The 23,490-nt window shown below is 44.6% G+C and overlaps 2 protein-coding genes across 3 annotated transcripts in view; both read left to right on the top strand.

Moving 5' to 3' along the window:
* Positions 1 to 3,574: 3,574 nt before the first annotated feature.
* LOC111170056 (uncharacterized) lies at positions 3,575 to 14,218 on the top strand. The gene is given in 3 exon segments (XM_030761148.2): positions 3,575 to 3,607; positions 6,448 to 6,559; positions 11,968 to 14,218. Coding segments are annotated over 3 exon segments (1,308 nt in total). The 3' UTR covers positions 13,131 to 14,218.
* A 100-nt stretch (positions 14,219 to 14,318) lies between these two features.
* The window catches only part of LOC111170032 (uncharacterized), a 33,844-nt gene continuing 24,672 nt past the window's right edge, over positions 14,319 to 23,490 (top strand). The window contains exons 1-3 of one of the 2 annotated variants that reach the window (XM_089901957.1): positions 14,319 to 19,105; positions 21,800 to 21,922; positions 22,522 to 22,645. In XM_089901957.1, coding sequence (XP_089758083.1) covers positions 19,073 to 19,105; positions 21,800 to 21,922; positions 22,522 to 22,645 — 280 coding nt within the window. In that variant the 5' untranslated portion in view covers positions 14,319 to 19,072. The remainder of the gene's footprint in view (positions 19,106 to 21,799; positions 21,923 to 22,521; positions 22,646 to 23,490) is intronic. The other variant, XM_030761147.2, reaches the window with a different exon arrangement.

Below are 23,490 nucleotides of genomic sequence, written 5' to 3'. Positions count from 1 at the left end.
TCTTTTTGAGCAAAGAACTGTTCCAGGTGCCTTTTACAGTCTTCAGGGAACTGAATTTTTTTCCATTAATAGAATTTTGTAAAGACTGAAATAAATGGAAATCCAAAGATTCAACGTCTGTTGAATATGGCGGATGAATCAGAACTTCCCAGCCAGGCTATAACAGTTTCTGCCTGGTCATCAAAGAAACATGTGGTCTTGTGTTATCGTGATGGAAGATTATGTATTTTCTGTTGACTAATTCCGTACGCCTTCGTCGAGTGCTGCTTTCAGTTGGTCTAATTGGGAACAGTACTTGTTGGAAATAATCATTTGGTTTTCTGAAAAGTGCTCATAATAGAGAACTGCCTTCCAATCCCACCATATACACGTAACCTTCTTTGGTCAAAGACCGGGCTTTGGTGTGGTTGGTGGTGGTTCATTTTGCTCGCCCCATGATCTCTTCCATTCCACATTATTATACAGTATCCACTTTTCATTGACCATCACAATTTGTTTTAAAAACAAAATGTTTTCATTACATTTCAGTAGAGAATCATGTGAGGAAGTATGGTCAAGAAGGTTTTTTTCACTCAACTTATGTGGAACCCAAACATCAAAGCGATTAACATAACCAAGCTGGTGCAAATGATTTTCAGCACTTGATTTGGATATTTCGAGTATGTCAGCTATCTCCTGCATGGTATAATGTTGATTGTTCTCGATATCTCAGTTTGATCGCTATCACGTTTAAGTGTTCTACCTGATCATGGAACATCATCCGGCGAGAAATCTCCAGCACGAAACTTTGCAAACCACTTTTGACACATTTGATCAGTCACAGCACTTTCTCCATACACTGCACACATCTTTCCTTTCTGTGTTTCATTTGCGTTTTTACCTTTCTTGAAATAATAAAGCATAATATGCCGAAAATGTTGCTTTTTTCTTCCATCTTCAATATTAAAATGGCTGCAAAACAATTCACCAATTTTGATGTTTTTTTCTTTAAATGCACTCTGATACGACAGCTCTCATTATACAATCTAACAAAATTGTTTCGAATGAAGTTAAAGACAACTAAGCACAATAAGAGCCATCTTACGGAAAATACCGAACGAATTTTTTGGCCAGCCCAATTTTTTTTTTCCCCCCTTTGGAGAAATGTCTATTTAGGTCTTTTGCCCATTCCTATTGATCACTTATTTAGTTTCTTTGTGAGAATATGACTCCATCCCTGAAACATGACCTCCTTTTCATTTCACCCAAAAATATGCCTTTTTGACATATTTATTTTGAACTAAAGAAAATTAAGAAGCAGTTAATGCAAGAAAGGCACTGTGTTCTCCTCCTATTTGCCTAAGAGCAGGACATAAATTTACAAAGGACAAAAATTAATCACGAGAGGCAACTTTAGACCCTTATTAGCCTGGAGACAACACAAGAGGATTTACATAACAAACTTTGCTAACTAGTGGCAAAAAACAAAATTCATCTGATTAAATTTGAAGATCTAATTGGCTCTATTGAATGATTCATGTATCAGGGACCATCCCATCTAGCGATTAGAAAGGAGTTCCAAAGGGCTACAGAAAGGGAAAGGTTTTTAAGGGCAGAGAGGGGGGTGAGACAAGGAGGTCATAAAGAACGAATTTGTGAATATTGATAAAGGGAAACCTCACTAATATGTGGTCAAGAGGCCAGAAGGGGAGCTCTCAGGAAGTACCACTGAACATCAACTACAGGAAGAATTGTCAATTATAAACTCCAACAGAAGAATCATCAACAGGAAAGAATCATCAGTTACATGCCCCAACAGAAAAAGATGTACATCGCATCTCCTACAAGAAACCTAGTACCCCAGCAACTCCACCAATGAGAAACACTCATTACCCTAAACTCTCGCTTTTCTCCAATAGACTTTCTTTCAAAATAATGCCTCCTGACTTCCTCCCTTTTTCTGTAAAATAACATCCCTCTCCTTTGTTGGACTTGCCTATGGTTTTTGCCATTGCTTACTTGTTCTGATTTATAATTCTCTGCTATTTCTGAATAAACCCATTTCTGCTGGTAAAATAACTGTTTTATTTTATTATTTTTTTAAAAAATTAATTAATTTATTTTTGGCTGCGTTGGGTCTTTGTTGCTGTGTGCTGGTTTTCTCTAGTTGCGGTGAGCAGGGGCTACTCTTCACTGTGGTGCACGGACTTCTCATTGTGGTGGCTTCTCTTGTTGCAGAGCACGGGCTCTAGGTGCCTGGGCTTCAGTAGCTGTGGCACGTTGGCTCAGTAGTTGTGGCTCACGGGCTCTAGAGAGCAGGCTCAGTAGTTGTGGTGCACGGGCTTAGTTGCTCCGTGGCATGTGGGGTCTTCCCAGAGCAAGGCTTGAACCCGTGTACCCTGCACTGGCAGACAGATCCTTAACCACTGCATCATGAGGGAAGCCCCTAACTATTTTATTTTTATGGTCAACAGATTATTTCACGAAGGGCACTCTCCTTTGGGAGATAAAAAGCGTCTAGCCGGCAGATTACCTCACTAGTGCTGGCCAGGAAATTCAGACTGACTGGTTAAGATTACATTCTTAGGAGAAGCTAAAACTGCAGTTAGGTTCGATATTAAGTCTTGCTATGCTGACATGCGTTTAGCACAAGTGACTCCATTTGGGGCCAGTTGTCTCTTTTTTTTAACATTAGCTCTTACCCAACTTTACTTTCCCACATTATTTGGCATCCCTAGCGACTCAAGTACTTTTTCCTTTCTTTGTTACACCTCAAATGTATTGTTCTTTGTCGAAGGTATTATATAAGATTGAATTCTAAGCCACTTCTTTTTCTTTTTTTAATGTCCTAAATTATTTATTAGGTAAGAATTTTACAAACATTACTTATATTAGCGGTAACAGTGGAGCCGGAGAGTAACTGCACCTTCTCCAAACTTGCGGCCCTTTCTAAGGCCGCGGTTCTTTCTGCCTGCAGATGTCAGCCCTCACATCTCCCTGTGTCTAACTCAATTCTTTGAGTTACTCAACCCTGTCTCTCTCATGTATGTATAAACATGTCAATAAAATCCTGTTTGTTTTTCTCTTGTTATTGCCTTTTGTTACAGAGCTTGAGCTGAAAAGGTAAAAACTGGGTAGAGGAAAGTTTCCCCACCTACATCTCTAAATACTTTACAGTGCTGAAGAACTGCAGACAACACTCCCCTGCAGTCCGCCTTCGGCCCCTTTAAGAGGAAAGGAAGCCCCTCTCTTCGCTCTTGAAGCCTGGACGCCTTTTCCCAGCGTCCCTCAAAGTGCCTAGGGCTTTTGCTCCGCGGGAGCGGATGAGGAGTGCCCCTTCCCGCAGGCCTGTGGAGTTATGGGAACTACATTGCCCAGAACACACTGCACCAGAAGAAGAGCAGTGTTGCTCCAATGAAAGACCAGGACAGGGGCATTTCCGGTCTTAGGAAGCGTGTCAGGGCTGGACTTCCGGCTACTTCCTGGTTGAGGCCACTTTTGTTTCCCTCGGACTTGTTTACCGTGTCAGAGGCTGTAGATCTCTGAGTAGAGGTAGGGACTGCTGCTCCCGGCCCCGCTCTGCCCACAGAGTCCGATGGCGGCAGCGGCGCTGAGGGACCCGCCTCAGGTAAACGCTCGTCCTGCGGGCCCTCACCGCCCTCCCCCCACCAGACACGGAAGACCCGAGTGCGGGGCGCCTGCTCACGTGCCCGCAGCCCAGGCCGCGGTGTCCAGGAAGATGGGGTTCCTATTTCTCACAGGAGTGTGATGGCGCGTGGGAGAGGGTTACAGGCGGAGGTACCGGCATGTGTAAAGGCTTTGAGGTAAGACTGAGCCGGGAGGCTTCTGAAAACTTGGGGTCCAGCCTTTGTTTTTAGGGGACAATGAGTGTGAGGGGGAGTCACGCCTGGATTGGCAAACAGAGGGACCTGGGAGCCATGGAGAGTTGTGAATGGAAGAGGGACACAGTCTGTATTAGGGTTTTATTTATTTATTTATTTATTGGTCGCACCACTCGGCATGTGGGATCTTAGTTCCCCAACCAGGGATAGAAACCAAGTCCCCTGCAGTGGAAGCGCAGAATCTTAACCACGGGACTGCCAGGGAAACCCCTATATTAGGGTTTTAAATGTTTACCAAAAAGCTGCTCAGAGAGGGAGCAGTCGGAAATGTGCGTGATGAGAATAGTGAGGCACAGATAAGTAGAGCCCTTGTCCAGGGTCAGAGATCTGGTAATAGGCAGCTCTGAAGACTGAAACACAGAAGTTAGTAAATTAATCCGAAGTCACCTGGTTCCAGGGCTGGGTGGGGATACGGGGGAGTCCTGTGCACATGGAACCCAGCCATGGTTCCTTCCTCTTCCCACATATTCTGGAGGTTAAAAAAGAACTTAGGGAATTTACACAAGGAAAGAGAGTATGTCCCAGGTCCTCACTAGTCCTGACATCAGCGGTATAGTGTCTGAAATTTGGTGTCTTGAGGTACTTCGCGTGCTGATTTCCTGTCTCTTGCCTGTGGGGACCCTGGCAGTACCCCAATGCAGGCCAATCGGTAACATAGTGGTGTTCCTATTTCTGGCAACCAGTGTAAACATATGGTGTGGGAGTTATCTCAGGAACATATAGCAGCATGAGCAAATGCTCAGTGTGACTGAGTTGGGAACAGGGTACAGTAGGTCTCCATTCTTTCTGTTAAGAACAAAGAGCAGGGAATCAAGAATCAGGCCTGTAATGTGGCTGCCTGAGAATCTGGGCATCTATTATGGAGATAATGGGAGATTTGTATAAGAGAAAGGAGTTGGTCTTATTTAGGTTTAAAAGGCTCCACCTGGCTACACAGTGGAGAAGAGATTATGGGGTTAAGGCAGGTGGCAGGGAATTCAGGAGGAGGTTACTGCTATAATCCAGATGAGTGTTGATGGACCAGAGTTATGACCATGGAGGTGGGAGAAAAGGTTGGATTCCAGGTCCATTTTTAATGAAAGAGCTGAGTAGACTTTGGATGGTGTAGGTGAGGGAGAAAAAGGAGGAGCCAGAGATGATCCTAGAGTTTTTCATCCTATCAGCTGAAAGGATGGAAGCTCCAACAAACTGGGATGGGAAAGTTGGTGGTAGGTTAATTTTCCTTGGGAACATCAGAAGTTTTGTTTTGGTCTTGTTAAGACTCTGAAAAGTTTCAGAGAACAGTTAGTGGAGTGGGCAATTGGACACACAGGTCTGGAAATCTGGAGAAGGCTTTCAGGAGGGAGACTTCCAAAAGTGGTGGATATTATGTAGACCAGGGTGGAGCTGTGGATGTTGTTTAGGAAGGGAATGCAGGTTTTAGTGACAACGTTATTGGAGAGTCAGAAGGACTAGTTTGCATACTAAGGAGTAGTTTTCTTCCTTGACACTATTGGGGTTGCTGGACCTCACAAAAAGAGACTAGGGAGAGGGGTGATAGTGGAAATGGTGTGGGTTGATCTAGCAAGTAGCCAAGGCTTCCATGGGATGAATGGACTGGAGATAGCTGCTCCTATGTCCAGGAGGCATAGGAGTAATTGAGACAAGATGACATTGAGACAGGGCTCCTGCTAATTCAGTACTGTATGAATTCACCAGGATTTGGTGGTGAGCTTTGATGGGTTGTAGGATGTTTCATTCTTGCTAGTGAATAAGGTCTGGGGCGAATATGGGCTTGGGAGAGTCACTGTGCCGGGCATGTGAGACTGGGCTTTTAATGAAGTTTGGGTGGAGAGCAGAAGGTTGTGGTGGCTGAATGGACAGCAAGTGCAGCATGGAAGTGGAAGAGGGTCATGGATATCTGAAATTCACATGTGGCTCTGGGTGGTTAATATTGAAACAAAGATCACAGGCAACATCAATCATCAAAGCAGCATTGAGAATTTACCTGGCTGTGGGATCCATCAGAGGATTGGGGTTGTACTATATCATGTTAGTAATTTTCAAGCACTCTTCTGGATGCTGTTTGCCAAGTACATGGGTGAGTCCAGGGAGATGTCTGTGGTGTGGGGCAGGAAGGTGGCAGAGCTGGGGAAGTGCAACTGTGGGGTCTGAAGATGTGAGAGATGTGTCTACACAATGATGTGCACAAGGGGAGAATTGTGAGCTGACGGTCCACAGGCCCTGGAGTTGGGGCCTTAAGGGTGAAACATGAGCCCAAATTTGTGTCTTGGAGGCACAATCTGGGAGGCCCCAAGGGAATTGCTTGGCAGGCCCAGAGCTTAGATGGCATTTATGTGCTGCTGCCGCCCTCCGCCCCTCCATCTTTTGTTGCTGAGCACAGTAATCAAGGGAACCCTGAGGAGAGCATGGGCATCAGTGGCACCAGGGCCTGGTATCTCCTTTGAGGTGGGGAGCTTTGAAAGAGGATGATCGTGGAGATGTGTGAGGAGTTGGATTGTGGGTTCTCAGAGAATATTCGTAGTTTCATTTGTACTAATCATGACAGGGTGGTGTGACCTTTCAGGACATTGCCATGTACTTCTCCTGGGAGGAATGGGGCCTCCTTGATGAGGCTCAGAGATGCCTGTACCTCGAAGTGATGCTGGAGAACTCTGCACTTGTATCCTCGCTGAAGAGTAAGTCCCTTACTCTTTTTTTTTTTCCCCTTACTCTTCCCAGTGACCTGGACTAGGCTCTTTCTTTCCTCCCTTCCTTTTCTTCAGAGGATGTTGTCTTATTCTCACATGTGGACCATGGGAACTGCTTCCTTGCCTAGCTTTCTGAGTAGTTGCTGTCATAGCCAGGGCTGGGTTGTTTACACTGCTTTCTCCTTTCTTTTGTAGCTTAATATCTGCTGTACTGATCTCTAATAGGTAATGATTTGAGGTATATAATCTTGTAGTGAGCCTAATGAAGTCTACCTTATTAGTGAAGAGCATTTTTCATATAACTGTGAGCTGTTTGTATGTATTCTCTTCACGTCCGTTGCCCATTTTTTAACTCTATTTTTTTGGTTATTAAGTCTTTTGAATACCTTGTATATTTTGGATGGTAACATCTTATCAGATACATGGCTTGCAAATATTTCCTCCCATTCTGTAGATTGCCTTTTTTTGTTGTTGATTGTTACGTTGCTATGCAGAAGTATCTTCATTTGGTGTAGTCCTAGTTGTTTATTTTTGCTTTCATTGCCTGTGCTTTGGTGATATCCAGAAAAATCATCACTAGGACTAATGTCTTTAAGGGATTTTACGTTTTTAGGTCTTACATTTAAGTCTTTAATCTATTTCAAGTTAGTTTTTATAAGTGGTATAAGACAGGGGTCCAGTTTCATTTTTTTTTTACCTGTGGATATCCAGTTTTCCTGACACCATTCAGAATTTACTCTTCCTGCCACCACCACATTTTATGTTTTTGATGTCACAGTTCACATGTTCTTATATTGTGTATCCATTAACAAATTATTGTGGCTATAATCTAATCCTTTTCTTTTAATCCTTTTGTTTTTAACTTTTATACTTGAGTGATTTAAACACCACCAACACAGTATTATAGTAATCTGAATTTTACTACATACTCAGTTTTACCAGTGAGTTTTGTATTTTCCTGTTTTCATGTTTCTATTTATTATCCTTTCATTTCTGCCTGAAGAACTCCCTTTGGCTTTTTTTTATTTTTTTTCAAGTTTCAGATATTTATTAATCACTGTAAACCCCAACACAAAACAACAATGTGATTTCATGCATTTAGAGGGGAAATATTTCCTGGTTAAGTGGAAAATTGTGCACATGGCTTCTGGAAGACCTTCATTCTAAGAAGCATTATAGTGAAACATTTCATTTAGAAATCTGGAACTTCTTTCTTCAGTTTGCTGTAATCGACATTCACTGAGTAGAACTTGTATTGATCATTGGGACCCAGTTTGTTCCAGGGTTCTGGGTTATTCTTTCTTTTTTTCCTCATTGGCCATGCTGAGTGGCTTGTGGGATCTTAGTTCCTAGACCAGGGATTGAACCACAGCCACAGAAGTGAAAATGCCAAGTCCTAACCACTGGATTGCCAGGGAACTCTCTGGGTTATTCTTTCTGTCCCAGCTAACATCTGGATTGAACAATTCCAGGTGCAAGACATACAATGCTGCTCCAGTACCTCCCACTCTAATAAATACAAAGAGGGGGATCAAGCTAGGATGCTTCTTGGCCTGACCAGTGATCTGGTGGAGCATGGTTGCAACAGAGGCCTTGAGTTCAGATGGAGAGAAAGAAAAATGTGCAAGGCCCAGGACTAAGTAGTCTCTTTTCCCTTTGGCATTTCTTAGAAGTCAGGCTGAGTGTCAATGAACTCCCTCAGCTTTTGTTTGTCTAAAGTCTTTCCTTAATTGTGCAGGACAGCTTTGTTAGGTAAAGTATTCTTGTTTGGCAGTTTTTTTCTTCAGTGTTTTGAATACAGTATCTACAGGATATTTGTTCCAGGAGCCCATGTGGATACCAAAATCTGTGGATGCTCAAGTTCCTTATATAAAATGGCATAGTACAGTGAACAGAGTGAACCCTCTATATCTGCAGGTTTAGAACTCACAGATTCAAAGAACCAACTGTATATCATCCCACTCTCTCCTAGGCTGCAAGATTTCTGCTGAAAAATCTACTGATAGCCTTATGAGGGTTCCCTGAGTGAAGGGGTTTCTTTTCTCTTCGTGCTTTCAAAATTCTGTTTGGGTTTTTTTGCTTGTTTACTGACAGTTTTGTTTATAATGTGTCTTGGTAATATCCTCTTTGGAATGAATCTGTACATGGACCTATGAGCATCATGAATTGGGTGTCCACATCTCTTCCCAGACTTGGGAAGTCAGACATTATTTCTTCAAACTTTCTGACACTTTTTCTTTCTATCTCTCCTTCTCCTGGGACTCCAGTAATGCAAATATTGTTTTGCTTGATGGTATTCCATAGTTTACCTATGCTGACTTCACTTTCTTCCCCCCTCTGGCTGGATGATAAATGACCTGTGTTTGAGTTCACATATTCTTTCCACTGCTTGACCAAGTGTGTTGTTGATACTCTGTTGCATTTTTCTTTTCATTTGTTGTATTCTTCAACTTCAGAATTTCTGTTTGATTCTTTTTTATGATTCCTGTCTCTCTGAACTTCTTGTTTTGTTCCTGTATCATTTTCCTTACCATGTTGAGTTATCTATCTGTGTTCTCTTGTAGCTCACTGAGCTTCCTTTTTTTAAAAGTTATTTTATTTATTTTTGGCTGCATTGGGTCTTCGTTTCTGCACATGGGCTTTCTGTAGTTGCAGCAAGTGGGGGCTACTCTTCGTTGCAGTGCGCGGGCTTCTCATTGCAGTGGCTTTCGTTGCAGAGCACGAGCTCTAGGCGTGTAGGCTTCAGTAGTTGTGGCTCATGGGGTCTAGAGCACAGGCACAGTAGTTGTGGTGCACGGGCTTTGTTGCTCTGTGGAGTGTAGGATCTTCTTGGGCCAGGGCTTGAACCCGTGTCCCATGCATTGGCAGGTGGATTCTCAACCACTGCAGCACCAGGGAAGCCCCCTCACTGAGCTTCCTTAAAACATTTATTTTGAATCCTTTGGTGGTTCGTAGATCTCCATTTCTTTGAGGTTGGCTACTGGAAAATTATTATGTCCCTTTGATGGTATCATGTTTCCTTGTTTTTCATGTTTCTTTTATCCTTGTGTCCATGTGTGTATGTGTGGTGAATCAGTCATTTCTTTCAACATTTTGGGGTGAATTTTGGTTAGAGAAATAGCTTCACCTTCATGTGAATGCAAGGGTGCTGGCTGGGTGTGGTATTGTGGTGTTGACTCCAGTGAAGACCCTAGGAATATAGTCTCTGTGCAGATCTGTCAGCTGAGATCAGAGTGGTGAAGACTGTAGGGGTCCTCAGTGACCATGGCAGCAGTAGTATGCAGTGGTGGCAATGGCTTTTGGAGTCTTTGGTGACAAAGACTGCTGGGAATCCACTGATCTCCTTTTCTCCCATTGAAGATGTTATGGCTAAGGGGATTTCCTTTGGAATCCATGCTGATGAACTCTACAGGATCGTCTAATGTGAAAACTGGGGATTCTGCTGCTATCGGAGGGGTTCTTTGTTGTCAGTGACAAAGCCTGCAAGGGTCCTCCACAGAGCAGGCCACTAGGGACCATGATGGCACAAGCCCAGTGGCTGACACAAGTAGCTCTCACGTACTTTGATCCTAACCATCCAGGCATCTCTGCTAAGCCAGTTTTCCCAGCGATCCTTTCTGTGCAGTTACTCTCCTTCTTTTGCTCCACTGTGTTGCTGTTTGTCTTAATTGGACACTCATGCTGTACCCCGCATCCACCCCAGGGCTATTTTTATTCGTTGATAGCTGTCTAATTGTTTTTGGAAGGGGAATGAATGCTAGTATCTCTTATTCTGTCATCTCACTGACATCACTCACATAGATCTCCTTTCTCTGGTCGTTTTTTGTGCTGAGTTGCTCTGGGACAGTGCTGGCTATTCTTTTTTTTTTTTTTTTTTTTTTTTTTTTGCTGTACGCGGGCCTCTCACTGTTGTGGCCTCTCCCGTTGCGGAGAACAGGCTCCGGACGCGCAGGCTCAGTGGCCATGGCTCACGGGCCTAGCCGCTCTGCGGCATGTGGGATCTTCCCGGACCGGGGCACAAACCCGTGTCCCCTGCATCAGCAGGCAGACTCTCAACAACTGCACCACCAGGGAAGCCCCCTGGCCATTCTTTTGTGCTGTTTTTCTCTTAGGACTTGCATCATGTGTCCCAGGTACTTGCTCAGCTAGGAGTTGGGGGGAGAATCCTGTGTGCATCACAGGATAGACATGACTCCAGTCATGGAAGAGTGGGCTCAGAGGGAGCCTGGCCTTGGTGAATGGCAGTTGGTGAGGGTGTGACACCAGGGCTGTGTGTAAGACTATACCAGAGATCTGTCCCATTCAACCAGTGTTTTGTTTCCATTGCCTGTGTCCACATCCCATTGCCATTTGTTCTTCCACATTGTTGATACTTTGCCAACTTGTCAGTTCTAGTAGTTATCATTTCCACTCTGGCTTCTTTCCAGCAGTAATCTCCATCTCTCTAAACCCCACATCTCAACCATTTCTTTGACAGGTCTCCCTGTAGTGTTCTCCAACATCAGGCCATACATGCTGTGCTTGGAGGTGTGCATATATCCTTATATTGAGTTTCAACAGTATCTACTCTGTTACAGTTGATTTTCATGGGATGGGTACATTCACATTCTTCTACACAGCCTCATGTCAACCAACAGGAATGGTTCTGTAGGAAGCCAATGACAGAGGAGTAAGTGAAACCCTACCTCTTTTCCTTCTGTTATACACTGTCTTTGTGTCCTTCCCTTGGTGGGGTTTCCACCATTCGGTGACTTTAGGAGCCCAGCAATGCACAGCAGCCATTTCTTCAGAGTTCAACCTGCTTGTCTTCAAAAGTATCCCTGGACCCATGCCTAGATATGACAGATGCACATTTGTGATGGGCTTGCCCCATTCCTATAATGTCAACATATACTTCACCAGTATTTCTTTGGGTTCAGGTTGCTGCTGTGGAGCACAGGATGCAGAGGTACCCTTTTAACAAAGCATTTCTGTAGGAATCTCACAGGCCAGAACTCCCAGTCCAGCTCCATTTTCCCAGAAGACCCACCCCTGTCAGATGTGTGGTCCAGTCTTTTTTTTTTTATTTTAAAAAATATTTATTTATTTACTTATTTATTTATTTTTGGCTGCGTTGTTGTGCACGGTCTGTGCACGGTCTTTCTCTAGCTGAGGTGCATGGGCTTCTGACCGTGGTGGCCTCTCCCGTTGTGGAGCACAGGTTCTAGGCGTCTGGGCTTCAGTAGTTGTGGCTCGTGGGCTCTAGAGTGCAGGCTCAGTAGTTGTGGCACACAGGCCTAGTTGCTCTGTGGCATGTGGGATCCTCCCAGACCAGGGCACGAGCCCATGTCCCCTGCATTAGCAGGTGGATTCTTAACAACTGCGCCACCAAGGAAGCCCTGTAGTCCAGTCTTGAGAGTCATTTTCCAGTTGGCTGAGCAGCAGGGAACACAACACAGCCAGAAACTCGAGGTGTGGGGCATGTGAAAAATGTTTTTATTTCAGGGCAAGCAAACAACACCAGAAGCAGCACGTGGGAGAAAAACCCTTCTTAGGCAGTGTAGACAAGGCTTCACTTGTGAAGAGCTGCAATTTCCAGGAGTCATGGAAGGCTTTTACCTGCAGGGAGCTTGGGAAGGACTTCCTAGTTTTGTCAGGACACCTCCAGCAACAGGCCACTCACTCCCGGGAGAAGCCAAAAAAAATCTCTGAGTGTGGGGTGACTTGTCGAAGAAGAAAAATTCATTATACCCGGGGAGAATGCAAGAAAGCCTTCAACCCCCAAAACACACTTGATCAGGACCAGGGTGTCCACACTGGAGGACAGTGTTTTGTATGCCAGGACTGTGGGAAAGCATTCAGGTTCAAATCCTTGTATGTTGTGCATCAGAAAGTCCACACTATAGAAGGGCTTTACATGTGTGGTGAATGTGGCAAATCTTTTAAGTGGAGCTCGACCCTCAGTCAACATGAAAGAGTTCATACTGGGGCAAGGTAGTACAAGTACAGCAAATGTGGAAAATCCTTTAGCTGCAAATCTTTGCTTGTTTATCCCAAAAAAAGTCACATTGGAGAAAAATGATACATGTGCAGTGAATGTGCACAGTCTTTTAGCTATAGCTCTATCCTTACTCAGCAACAGAGTATTCACCCTGGAAAATGGTCTTATGTGTGCACTGAATGTGGGAAGTCTTTTACTGATAGGTCTGTCCTCCGTTATCATCAGAGAGTTCACACTGGAGAAACGCCTTATGAGTGTAATGAATGCAGGAAGTCTTTTACCTATAGCAAAAACCTCCGTTATCATCGGAGAGTTCACGAAGGAGATAGGCCTTATGAGTTCAGTGCACGTTGGAAATCTTGTACTGCTAGGTCTGGCCTCCATGATCATCAGAGAGTTCACACTGGAGAACGGCCTTATGAGTGCAATGAATGTGGGAAATCTATCACCTTCAGCTCCAGACTTCACTGTCATCAGAAAGTTCACACTGGTGAAACACCTTGTAATAGTAATGAATGTGGGAAATCCTTTAGCAAAAAATCTACTTTCTTTCAACATCAAAGAGTTCACACTGTGTAAAGGCCTTAGCTTTTTAGGAAATGTGCGATTGTCCTGTTGATTATAATGGCACTAAAGGAGCCATCTATCTGAATTCAGTGTTGTACAAATGTTCACAGTTAGGAGATCCCCTGTAAGTTTGAGTTATATGAAAGCATGTGTGGCTTCTTATACTCTCTGATCTGCTCAGGGCTCTTGCCAAATTTAAGTCACTGCCAATTTCTATGGCCAAAGACCTTTTACCTTTACTACCTGGCAGGTCCCCACAGTGTGCATCAGTCACCATCCCAGTGTGCTCAGGGAAGCTGACCACTGGTCTCCCATGTAAAGGTTTGTGGATTCCTGTAGTCTCTCACTGATATTCTCCTTAAGGCCGTTACTGCAGAGGCGGGAACACAAAGGTAGTGAAAATGCAGATCTGTAGTCCTGGGATGTAGCTTTGTGGCCCAGTCTGTATTCCTGTTGACATGGTTGGAAACATCCTTCATTGCTCACCAATGTTGGCTTCCACTGAGGCAAGACTGATTCTCAGAGGGCATAAGGAGAGACATGGTGGTCATTATAGCATTCCCAAATTTATTTTCTTAAAAGGGATGCACAGATTTGTGAAATGTAAAGCCATTTTTTATAGCTTTATTTAAAGGTATAATTTACATTGAATTAAACTTTATACATTTTCTTATATACATAATTTAAAGTATGCTATTTGGTAAGTTTTGATGTAGGTATGAACCTGTGAAACTACCATCATAGTTATAATGGCCATATCCATTGCTGTATATTTACCTCATGTCCTTTTATAATCTCGCCCTGCCCTTCCCTCCCTCCAAATAATCATCAATTTACTTTCACTTAAAATTGATACCTTTGCATTTTGTAGAATTTATATGGTGGGAATCATTAAATATTTACCCCTTTTCCAGGTTTACTTTATGTTGTATAACTACTTTGAGATTCATCAATGACATTATGTGAATACTTCACCTTTTTCTTTCGGTGAGTAATCTTACATTTGGATAAATCGCTATTTGTTTATTCATTCATCTGTTTATGGACATTTGGGTTATTTCCAGATTTTTGACAATTTAAAAATAAACGTGATACAAACATTTGTGTACATTTCTTAAAATGAATATATTTTATCTTTTTTCAATAACTTTGAGTGCAGTGTCAGAGTCATAGGGTAGATGAATGTTTAACTTTTGAAGAAACTAACAAATTTTGATCTAAAATGACTACCTTTTTGCATTCATACCAGCAGTGTATGAGGGTTCCATTTCCTCACATCCTAGTGAATCCTGATTTGTTTAATTATTTTAATTTTAGCCCTCCTTTTAAAATTTATTTTTATTTATTTATTTATTATTATTATAATTATTTTGCGGTACGCGGGCCTCTCACTGTTCTGGCCTCTCCCGTTGTGGAGCACAGGCTCCGGACGCGCAGGCTCAGCGGCCATGATTCACGGGCCCAGCCGCTCCGCGGCATGTGGGATCCTCCCGGACCAGGGCACGAACCTGCATCCCCTGCATCGGCAGACAGACTCTCAACCACTGCGCCACCAGGGAAGCCCAGCCCTCCTTTTTAAAAAAATATTTATTTATTTATTTTGTTGTGCCAGGTCTTAGTTGTGCCAGGTAGGCTTCTTAGTTGTGGCATGTGAACTCTTAGTTGTGGCATGCATGTGGGATCTAGTTCCCTGACTAGGGATCGAACCCGGGCCCCCTGCATTGGGAGTGCAGAGTCTTATCCACTCTGTCACCAGGGAAGTCCCCAATTTTAGCCCTTTTAATAAGTTTGTCATGCTATCTCAGTGTTGGTTTAATTGGATTTCCTTAAGGATTCATGATGAGCATTTTTTCGGATGTGTATATGCTATCTGCATGTCTTTGGTAAAGTGTATGCTCATATCATTTAGGCTATTTTCCTTTATGAGTTAGGGATATTTCCTTTTAACAAATAGGACAGTGAAATAAGAAAGATATATTGGAATTTTACCCATTTTACTCCTTGAATAACATAAGTGATTCTTTTGCTTTATGGAATAATTATTTTCAATTCCGGAAAAATATTTTTTAATTTTTGCAAATTTGGGGACTTCCCTGGTGGTCCAGTGGTTAAGAATCTGCCTTCCAATGCAGGGGACATGGGTTCGATCCCTGGTTGGGGAACTAAGATCCCACATGCAGTGGGGCAATTAAGCCTGCGTGCTCTAGAGCTTGCGCACCACAACTAGAGAGAAGCCCACGCACTGCAATGAAAGATCCTGCATGCCGTAAATAAAATCCCACGTGCCACAACTAAGACCCGACGCAGCCAAATAAATTATTAATTTTTGCAAATTTGTATGCTATACACAATGTAATGTTCATATTTATCATACACAATTAATTTGCATTATAGATTTATCTGCATTATTAACACACTTCATCACTTTCCTAAGTTAGACATTTAATAATATAATAAAGCCCTGCTTTGTAGTTTTCACCCGTTTTCCTGGTCTATCTTGGGGATTGGTGGGTTGGAGCAGGACTTTAAGGCGGACCAGGTGTGGGACTTCCCTGGTGGCACAGTGGTTATGAATCCGCCTGCCAATGCAGGGGACATAGGTTCAAGCCCTGGTCCGGGAAGATCTCATATGCCCCGGAGCAACTAAGCCCGCATGCCACAACTACTGAGCCTGCACTCTAGAGCCCGTGCTCTGCAACAAGAGAAGCCACTGCAATGAGAAGCCTGCGCCCACAACGAAGAGTAGCCCCTGCCTGCTGCAATTAGAGAAAGCCTGTGCGCAGCAACAAAGACCCAATGCAGACAAAAAAAAAAAAAAAAAAAGGTGGACCAGGTGGTATTAAGATAGACATTCTGAAGCCCTTCTGGAAGCAAAAAAATAGGTCAGTGATCAGACTCCCCAAACGTGGGCCATACAATGTGGGTTTAAATCTCGTCACCAGCCATCACTGGGACAACAGGCAAAGCAATCCACTATCTGGTTTGTCTCCTGTGTAAAATGGGGATAAAGAGCAGCCCTGTGCCCAGGCCTTTGGAGGAGCTGAGGTGCCCGTTCTGTGTGCAGTGGCTACACCACCAGCCATACCTGCATGTGATATCCCCAAGCCATATACCTCTGGGCCCTTCTGTCCCCAGGTGCTTCTGAGAAACAAATGGGGCTTCCTAGAACCCTCTGGTCCACTGGAAGACGTGTCTTCAGGTTACTGAGGTCTCATTGTGGAATCCCAGGGAATCTGTGGGCCACTCTAGAGTTCCCCAAGATTTACTTCACTGACTGTGACAGGGAGGTGATGAAGGTGTTCACCGTAGCCTCTGTGACGGTAAGTCAAAGCAACAAAATACAGCCTGTACTGGTACCAGAATTCCAGGATTTGCATTTTGAGAATTTCTTTTTAATTTTCACAGCACTCTGGGTATTGGGAGCTATTACTGTATTGCTGGGGAAATCCAGGATCACAAAGATGAAGTGGGTCCCCCAAGGTCACACTACAGACAAGTATCAGATTCAAGAGGCTGGATTCAAGCCTGGGAGTCTAGCTGCCGAACTGGGGACAGTCCCTTTATCATGGCACTTGAAGCCTTCAGCCCGGGGCAGGTGCACAGTGAGGTTCATGGAGACTCAGCTGCTGCTGCTGTTATTGTTGGATTTATTTTCGTGATCGTTTCCCCATTCCTTGGATGTCCCAGAGCAGTTAATGTCTACTGTGGAAAACAGAATGGAGGTTTCTCAAAAAACTGAAAATAGAACTGCCATGTGATCCAGCAATTCCATTCCTGGGTATATATCCAAAGAAAACAAGAATAATAATTTGAAAAGGTACATGCACCCAATGTTCATAGCAGCATTATTTATAATAGCCAAGATATGGAAGCCACCTAAGTGCCCATCAACAGATGAATGGATAAAAAAGATGTGGTACACACACACACACATGCATGCATGTCCACACGCAGTGGAATACCACTCTGCCATAAAAAATGATATTCTGCCATTTACAGCAACATGGATGGACCTGGAGGGTATTATGCTCAGTGAAAAAGAGAGACAAATACTGTTTGATATCACTTATATGTGGAATCCAACAAAGACAGCAAACTAGTGAATATAACAAAACAGAAACAGACTCACAGATACAGAGAACAAAGTAGTGGTTTCCAGTGGGGAGAGGGAAGAGGGGAAGGGCAAGATAGGGGTAGGGGACTTAGAGGTACAAACTGCTATGTAGAAAATAAATAAACAACAAGGATATATTGTACATCACAGGGAATTACAGCCATTATTTTGTAATAACTTTAAATGAAGTATAATCTATAAAAATTTTGAATCACTATGTTGTACACCTGAAACTAACATAATATTATAAATCAACTATATGCCAATAAAAATAAATGTTTAAATCAGGGAAAAATATTGAGCTCAGCTTAACTCATCTCTTCTCAGACTTTAGTATCTCCTAATAAAAATTATTGAGATCTTAACTTTTTTCACCCTTCTCAGATGCTTCCCCAGACTTATCTCTGCCACTATCTTTGACTAACTACATAATCATTATAAATAGTTCCTTATAATTCGCATTTCACAACTTTTTTTTTTTCGATATCATTTATTCCTCATTCACAACAGCCCCAACAATCACTGGAGAAATGATAACCCCCTCCCAGCAAGGAGATGAGATGATGGGGTTCAGATGCCCCTTTTGCACATGCCCTCTGCCTGAGAACACTATCACTCATTGAGCAGGCACTACACTGTACCAAAACAATTTCATAAATTGCTCTCCATTTGAGATAGATGTCAGATTCCTAAAGGAACGGAATATATCTTTGGTCATTGAGTAAGAAATATTAAGTGGCTAGACAGTTCTGCTTTATGGTTTAGACACAATCAGTGAGGATACAGGCATGACAGATGTTCTCTGGGAAACAGAGGCAGAGACAACTTCTTGTCCTATTTCAGGGAGGCCTAAACATCGTTACTCATCTTCCGAGTCATGGCCCTAACTAAACATACAGAGTTAAAAAACAACCAACACTTCTAACTGTATGTATTTGAATAGCAATAAAACGTTTATTACATTCCAGCTAAGAGCGGATGCATTTTGAGTCTGAATGAGAATATGTCCGCTCGCATTTGTAGCCTTTGGAAATAATTGGAATAATCTTTTTAGCCACAGGGGGCCATTTTGAGCTTACAGAGACCGGAATAATGTTTCTAAACAAATGATCCGTGGCAGACAACACTCCCCGGAAACCTGCGAACCGCCCCTTTAAAAAGGGATAATCACATTCCTTTCTCCCCAAGGTAGTCATTTCCCAGCGCCACTCTCAGTGCCCAAGAACCTTTCTTTTTTTAATTTAAGTATGGCTGATTTACAATGTTATATTGGTTTCACGTATACAACATAGTGATTTAATTTTTTTTTTTTTGGCCCCGTCAAGCGATATGTGGGATCTTACCCTGCAGTGGAAGCGCGGAGTCTTAACTACTGGACCGCCAGGGGTCTCGTGATTCAGTATTTTTATAGCGTGTACTTCATTTAAAGTTATTACAAAATAATGATTATACTTCTCCGTGCTGCGCAGAACGTTTCTTGGCCAAGGTAGACTCCGGGAATCTCCTCCTGCGCAGCTGTGGAAACTACACTACCCAGAGGGCAATGCGCCCAATGGTGGCGGAGTTGAGCCAATGAAAGCCCAGGGCAGAGGTACTTCCGTGCGTGGGCTTCGCTTCGGGGCGGGATTTCTGGCATCTTCCTTGTGGCGGTCATTTTGGCCTTTCTCAGGTCGGGTCGCCCAATCAGAGGCTCGGGGCCAGGGGTCCTAAAAGAGAAGGCGTCAGAGGCCTCCACAGAGGTGGATCCAAGGCTTGGCGGTCGCGCACCTCGGGGTGACCCGTAACAGGCTGAGATCAGGACCTCCACGCCTCACAGACTCCGCTTCGTCCACAGACTCCGATGGCGGCGGCGGCGCTGAGGGACCCGCCTCAGGTAAACGTTCGTCTTCCGGGCTCTCACCGCCCTCACCCCCCCCAGACACTAAAGACCCAAGTGCGGGGCGCCTGCTCACGTGCCTGCAGCTCGGGGCGCGGTGTCCGGGACGGTGAGCCGGTCGTGGGTAGGTCTTTTTCTGACAGTGTGATGGCGCGTGGGAGAGGGTGGCAGGCGGAGGGACCCGCAAGTGCAAAGGCTGGGAGGTCGGACTGAGGCGGGAGGATTCAGGAAACCTGGAGTCCGTCTCATGTCTGCAGGACACAAAGACTGTGAGGCGAATTTGTGCCTGAGGAGATTTACTTTCATTCTGAAGGGTGTGAGCAAAAGAGGGACACTGAGATAGGATTCTAAAAGTTTTCCTAAGGCTGCTCAGAGGAAGAAGAGAGATAATAGATACGGGAAAGGTCGAATCCTGTAAAAGATTACACAGCTGGCAAGAATCTGCTCTCAGGACTGAGGCCCGGAGGTAATTCAGACATCTCGAGGTCACCTGGCTCCTGGGCTGGCCAAGGGTACTTAGCGGTCTGAGCCCAAGGATGCTGGCCGTGGTGGTCAAACTCTCAAACAACCTCTCTTCTTCCACAGATTCCTGTAACTACGGAATCGCTTAGTGATACTGGTTTGTGGAGTTTATTTCAGGGTCTCGTTAGTCCTCACCCCACCCTTGTGGTCTCTGGGGTAATAGCGTCCTGGTACTGTTCTGCCACTCTTCCAGGCCTTGGGTCTGGGGGCCTTGAACAAACACCAGGCCTAGAGTTATGTAGGATGGTTCCTATTTTTGACAACGAGTGGAATCAGATGAGGAAAGTACCAGATCTGGCATAGGTACCAGAATGTGCAAAGGCCTGGAGGGGAGGTGAGAGAGGGTTCAGGGACGTGCAGGTATCTTTTCTTTCTCATGGTAGCTGAGAGCAGTGGAACAGGAGGTAGGTCTGGAACAGCTATTTTTTTTTGGCTGCGTTGGGTCTTCATTGCTGCGTGTGGACTTTCTCTAGTTGCAGTGAGCGGGGGTTACTCTTGTGGTGCGTGAGCTTCTCATTGCAGTTGCTTCTCTTGTGGTGCATGGGCTCTAGGTGAGCTGTGCTCTGTGGCTCAGTAGTTGTGGCACACAGGCTTAGTTGCTCCATGGCATGTGGGATCTTCCCAGACCAGGGATTGAACCCATGTCCCCTGCATTAGCAGGCGGATTCTTAACCACTGCACCACCAGGGAATTCCCTGGAACAGCTTTGTGAGAAATTGGGTGTCTCTTCTGGAGGTGATAGGAGCAATGAAAAATTTGGAGCAGTGGAGACAGGTGATCTGACCCAGGTCTCAACAGGCTCCCTGTGGCTGCAGCATGGAGAACATATTGGCATAAAGGAGGTGATAGGAAGACCAGGGAGAAGGATACTCCTATAGTCTGGGTGAGTGTGCTGGTAGCTGGACCAGGGTGGTGGCCATGGAGGTGGGAGATGTGGCTGGATTCTGGATTGGTGTTTTAGGTATGGCAAGCTGGATTTCCTAATTTTGAGGTTGAAAGAAGGAGTCAGGGATGAAGTGAAAGTATGGATTTTGCATGTGGAAGGATGGAAGCTCTACCAACTGATATGAGAAAGTCCATAGTAAGAGTAATTTTCACTGGGGATATCAGAAGTTTTATTCTTGACCTCTTAAGGATATGAGGTGTTTCAGAGTGCAGTTTGTGGGCATCCTCCCCTGAGGAGGAGTTTGGGATGGAGGCTTATCCAAAAGGTAGTAGACAGTGTGGACCAGGGAGGAGCTGTAGATCATTTTAGTATAGGGAGTCCTGGTCAGGAGGATAATGGTAATAATAGCCTAGGAAGAAGAGAATGGGTCTGCGGACTGGGCTTCCTGTTTGGACCCCTGGTTGTGGGAGGTAGGTGTCACAACATGGGTGAAGGAGTTAGTCACAGAGAGGGTTATAAGGGTAAATGGTTTGGCATGCAACCAAGGCTTCTGAAGGATCAGTGGACATGAGATGGATGCAGAGGCATCATCAGGAGTAATTCAGACAAGCTGGTGTTTATTCACTGCTCTACCAACTCACTAGGGTTTTGTTGTAACCCTTGGTGGGACCTGGGGTGTTCTAGTCAGGCTGGCAGATTAGCTTGGGGACACAAGCGGTCATCTGGGAAACTCACAGATGATGTAGAGGGCCAGGCGCTGAGCCTTGAATGAGGGTTAGGTGGAGAAAGGAAAGCTATGACTGGTGAGGGTTCATCAAGTGCAGCACAAGTGGAGTAGGGCCATGAGTATCTGAGATCTGATGTGGTTCTTAGTGGGTAAGGTTGAAGCAAGGGACAGTCAAGGAAGGAGGCCTTCATAGCAGGATTCAAGACTGCCTTTGTCAGTGGGGACCATCACCATCTAGGGTCGTACTTGATCATGTTTGAATTTGCCAAGCATTCTGTGGATCACATATACTGAGTAATGAATAGAGAGGCTGAGGAGATGATTTTGGTGTAGGGCAGGAGGGAGGCTGTGGCTGTGGGAGTGAAGTTGTGAGACAGTTGTGATGGAAAGAGTGATGTGCACATGGAGAGGGAGTGTGAACTCATGGTTCCAGGGCCCTGGTGTTGGCATAAGTGTCAAGGGTGAGCCCAAGTTTGGTGGTGTCTGGGAGAAATGATCTGGGGAGCCCCAGGGGAATTGCCTGAGAAGAGTGGGGTGTTGTGGCTTTATGTTCTAGGTCCAGAGCTTAGATGACATCTGTCTACCCACCTGCCTGTTGTTGAAGGCTGATACAGTGATCAATAGGACCATGATGAGACAATGGGTATCAGTGCCACCTGAGCTTGGAAATCTTCATGAGGTGGGGAAGGGAGAGGGGTAAGCAACTGATAGATTGGGGAGGTGGTGAAATTAGGATCCTAAGGGTAAAGCTGGTCATGAAATGAACTATCCCCATCATGGCAAGGCTGTGTGACCTTTGAAGTTGTCCCTGCGGGAATGCAGCTGTGAGAGCGAAGTGTGGTTCAAAGAAAGATGTGCATGTGAAGAGGTAGTGTGAACTAATGGCCCTAGAACCCTGTTGTTGGGGTCATAAGGGTGAAGGAAAGACCAGTGTCCGATCACTCACACCCTCCCTGTGGCCAGTGTCTCTCCCTAACCTATGTTTGTGACACCCACCTTATTGACAAGAGGCAATGTGGCCTACCTGCAAGACCCAGAGGTCAGATGTCACCTATCTGCTCATCTGCCTATTGATGTGGGAAGACACAGAATCAGTGGGAATATAAGGAGAGAGTGATTCTAATGGCACCAAGGTCTGGTATCTCCTCTGAGGTGGGGAGTAGAGTGAGCAGAGGATAGATTGGGGCTGGGGGTGGGAGGAGTGGGGAACGTGGCATGATGATCTTGGAATCATAGGAGAGAAGCTGATGGTGGAATGAACTGTCTCCATTATGACAGGGTATGAAATTTGAGGATGTGGCCATTGACTTCTCCCAGGAGGAGTGGGGGCTCCTTGATGAGGCTCAGAGACTCCTGTACTACAATGTGATGCTGGAAAACTTTGCACTTGTAGCATCCCTGGGTAAGACCTTCACACTCTTTCCAGTGTTCTGAGATGATGTCCTGTTTTTCCTTTTTTCCCTGGAGTTAACATTGTCTTTTCCACAGCTGGATCATGGGCTCTGCTAATTTCCTCTACTTTCTTGTCAGATGTGCTGTGGATGCCAGCACTGAGCTGTGTGTCATGCCCTGAGTAATGGACTCCCCAAGCATCCGTAACACCTGTTGCCTCCAAAAGTGCAGAGATGGGTCTGGGAGTCAGGAATCTTGTAGTTGGCTTAATGAATCCCAACTTGCTTGTCCTCTCCCTGGTGGAGTGACTATGTCCAGATCCATGGCCTCCAGTTCTTCCCCCTTCTTCTAGCTAAAGTTCTTTGTGACTGCCTGTGCCAGATCATGGTCATTACTTACATGATCCATGGGCTGTTTTTGTAAGACTCTCCTTTAGTTGTTTTTTGTAATGTTTTCTTTTTCTTCTCCAGGAATATCTCATTTTATTAGAGACTTTTTTTAAAAAATGAACTATAGTTGATTTACAATGTTGTGTTAGTTTCTGGTGTACAGCAAAGTGATTCAATTATATGTAATGTTTTCTTTACTGAATACTGTCATATGGCAAGTTGCTCTAGGCCAGTGCTGGCCACTCCCCTATGTTGTTTTTCATAAGACTTGCGTTATTCAGGTTCTGAGTAGTTGTACAATGGAGGGTGCAGAGAGAACCCTGGTTGTTTCACAGAGTAGACATGGTAAGATGGTCTCAGAGGAGAGCCTGCCTGGGCCTGGTGAGTGACAGCTGGGAGAGGATATGACATCATGGCTGTTTTCATATCAAACCAGGAGCCTGCCCAGTGACCAGTAGTGCCACTG

This window comes from Delphinapterus leucas, chromosome 20 (genome assembly GCF_059928025.1).
Source record: "Delphinapterus leucas isolate spDelLeu-1000000601 "Yukka" chromosome 20, BTC_Dleu_Yukka2, whole genome shotgun sequence".
Classification (NCBI taxonomy): Eukaryota; Metazoa; Chordata; class Mammalia; order Artiodactyla; family Monodontidae; genus Delphinapterus; species Delphinapterus leucas.
This window is presented reverse-complemented; position numbering and strand designations above follow the sequence as displayed.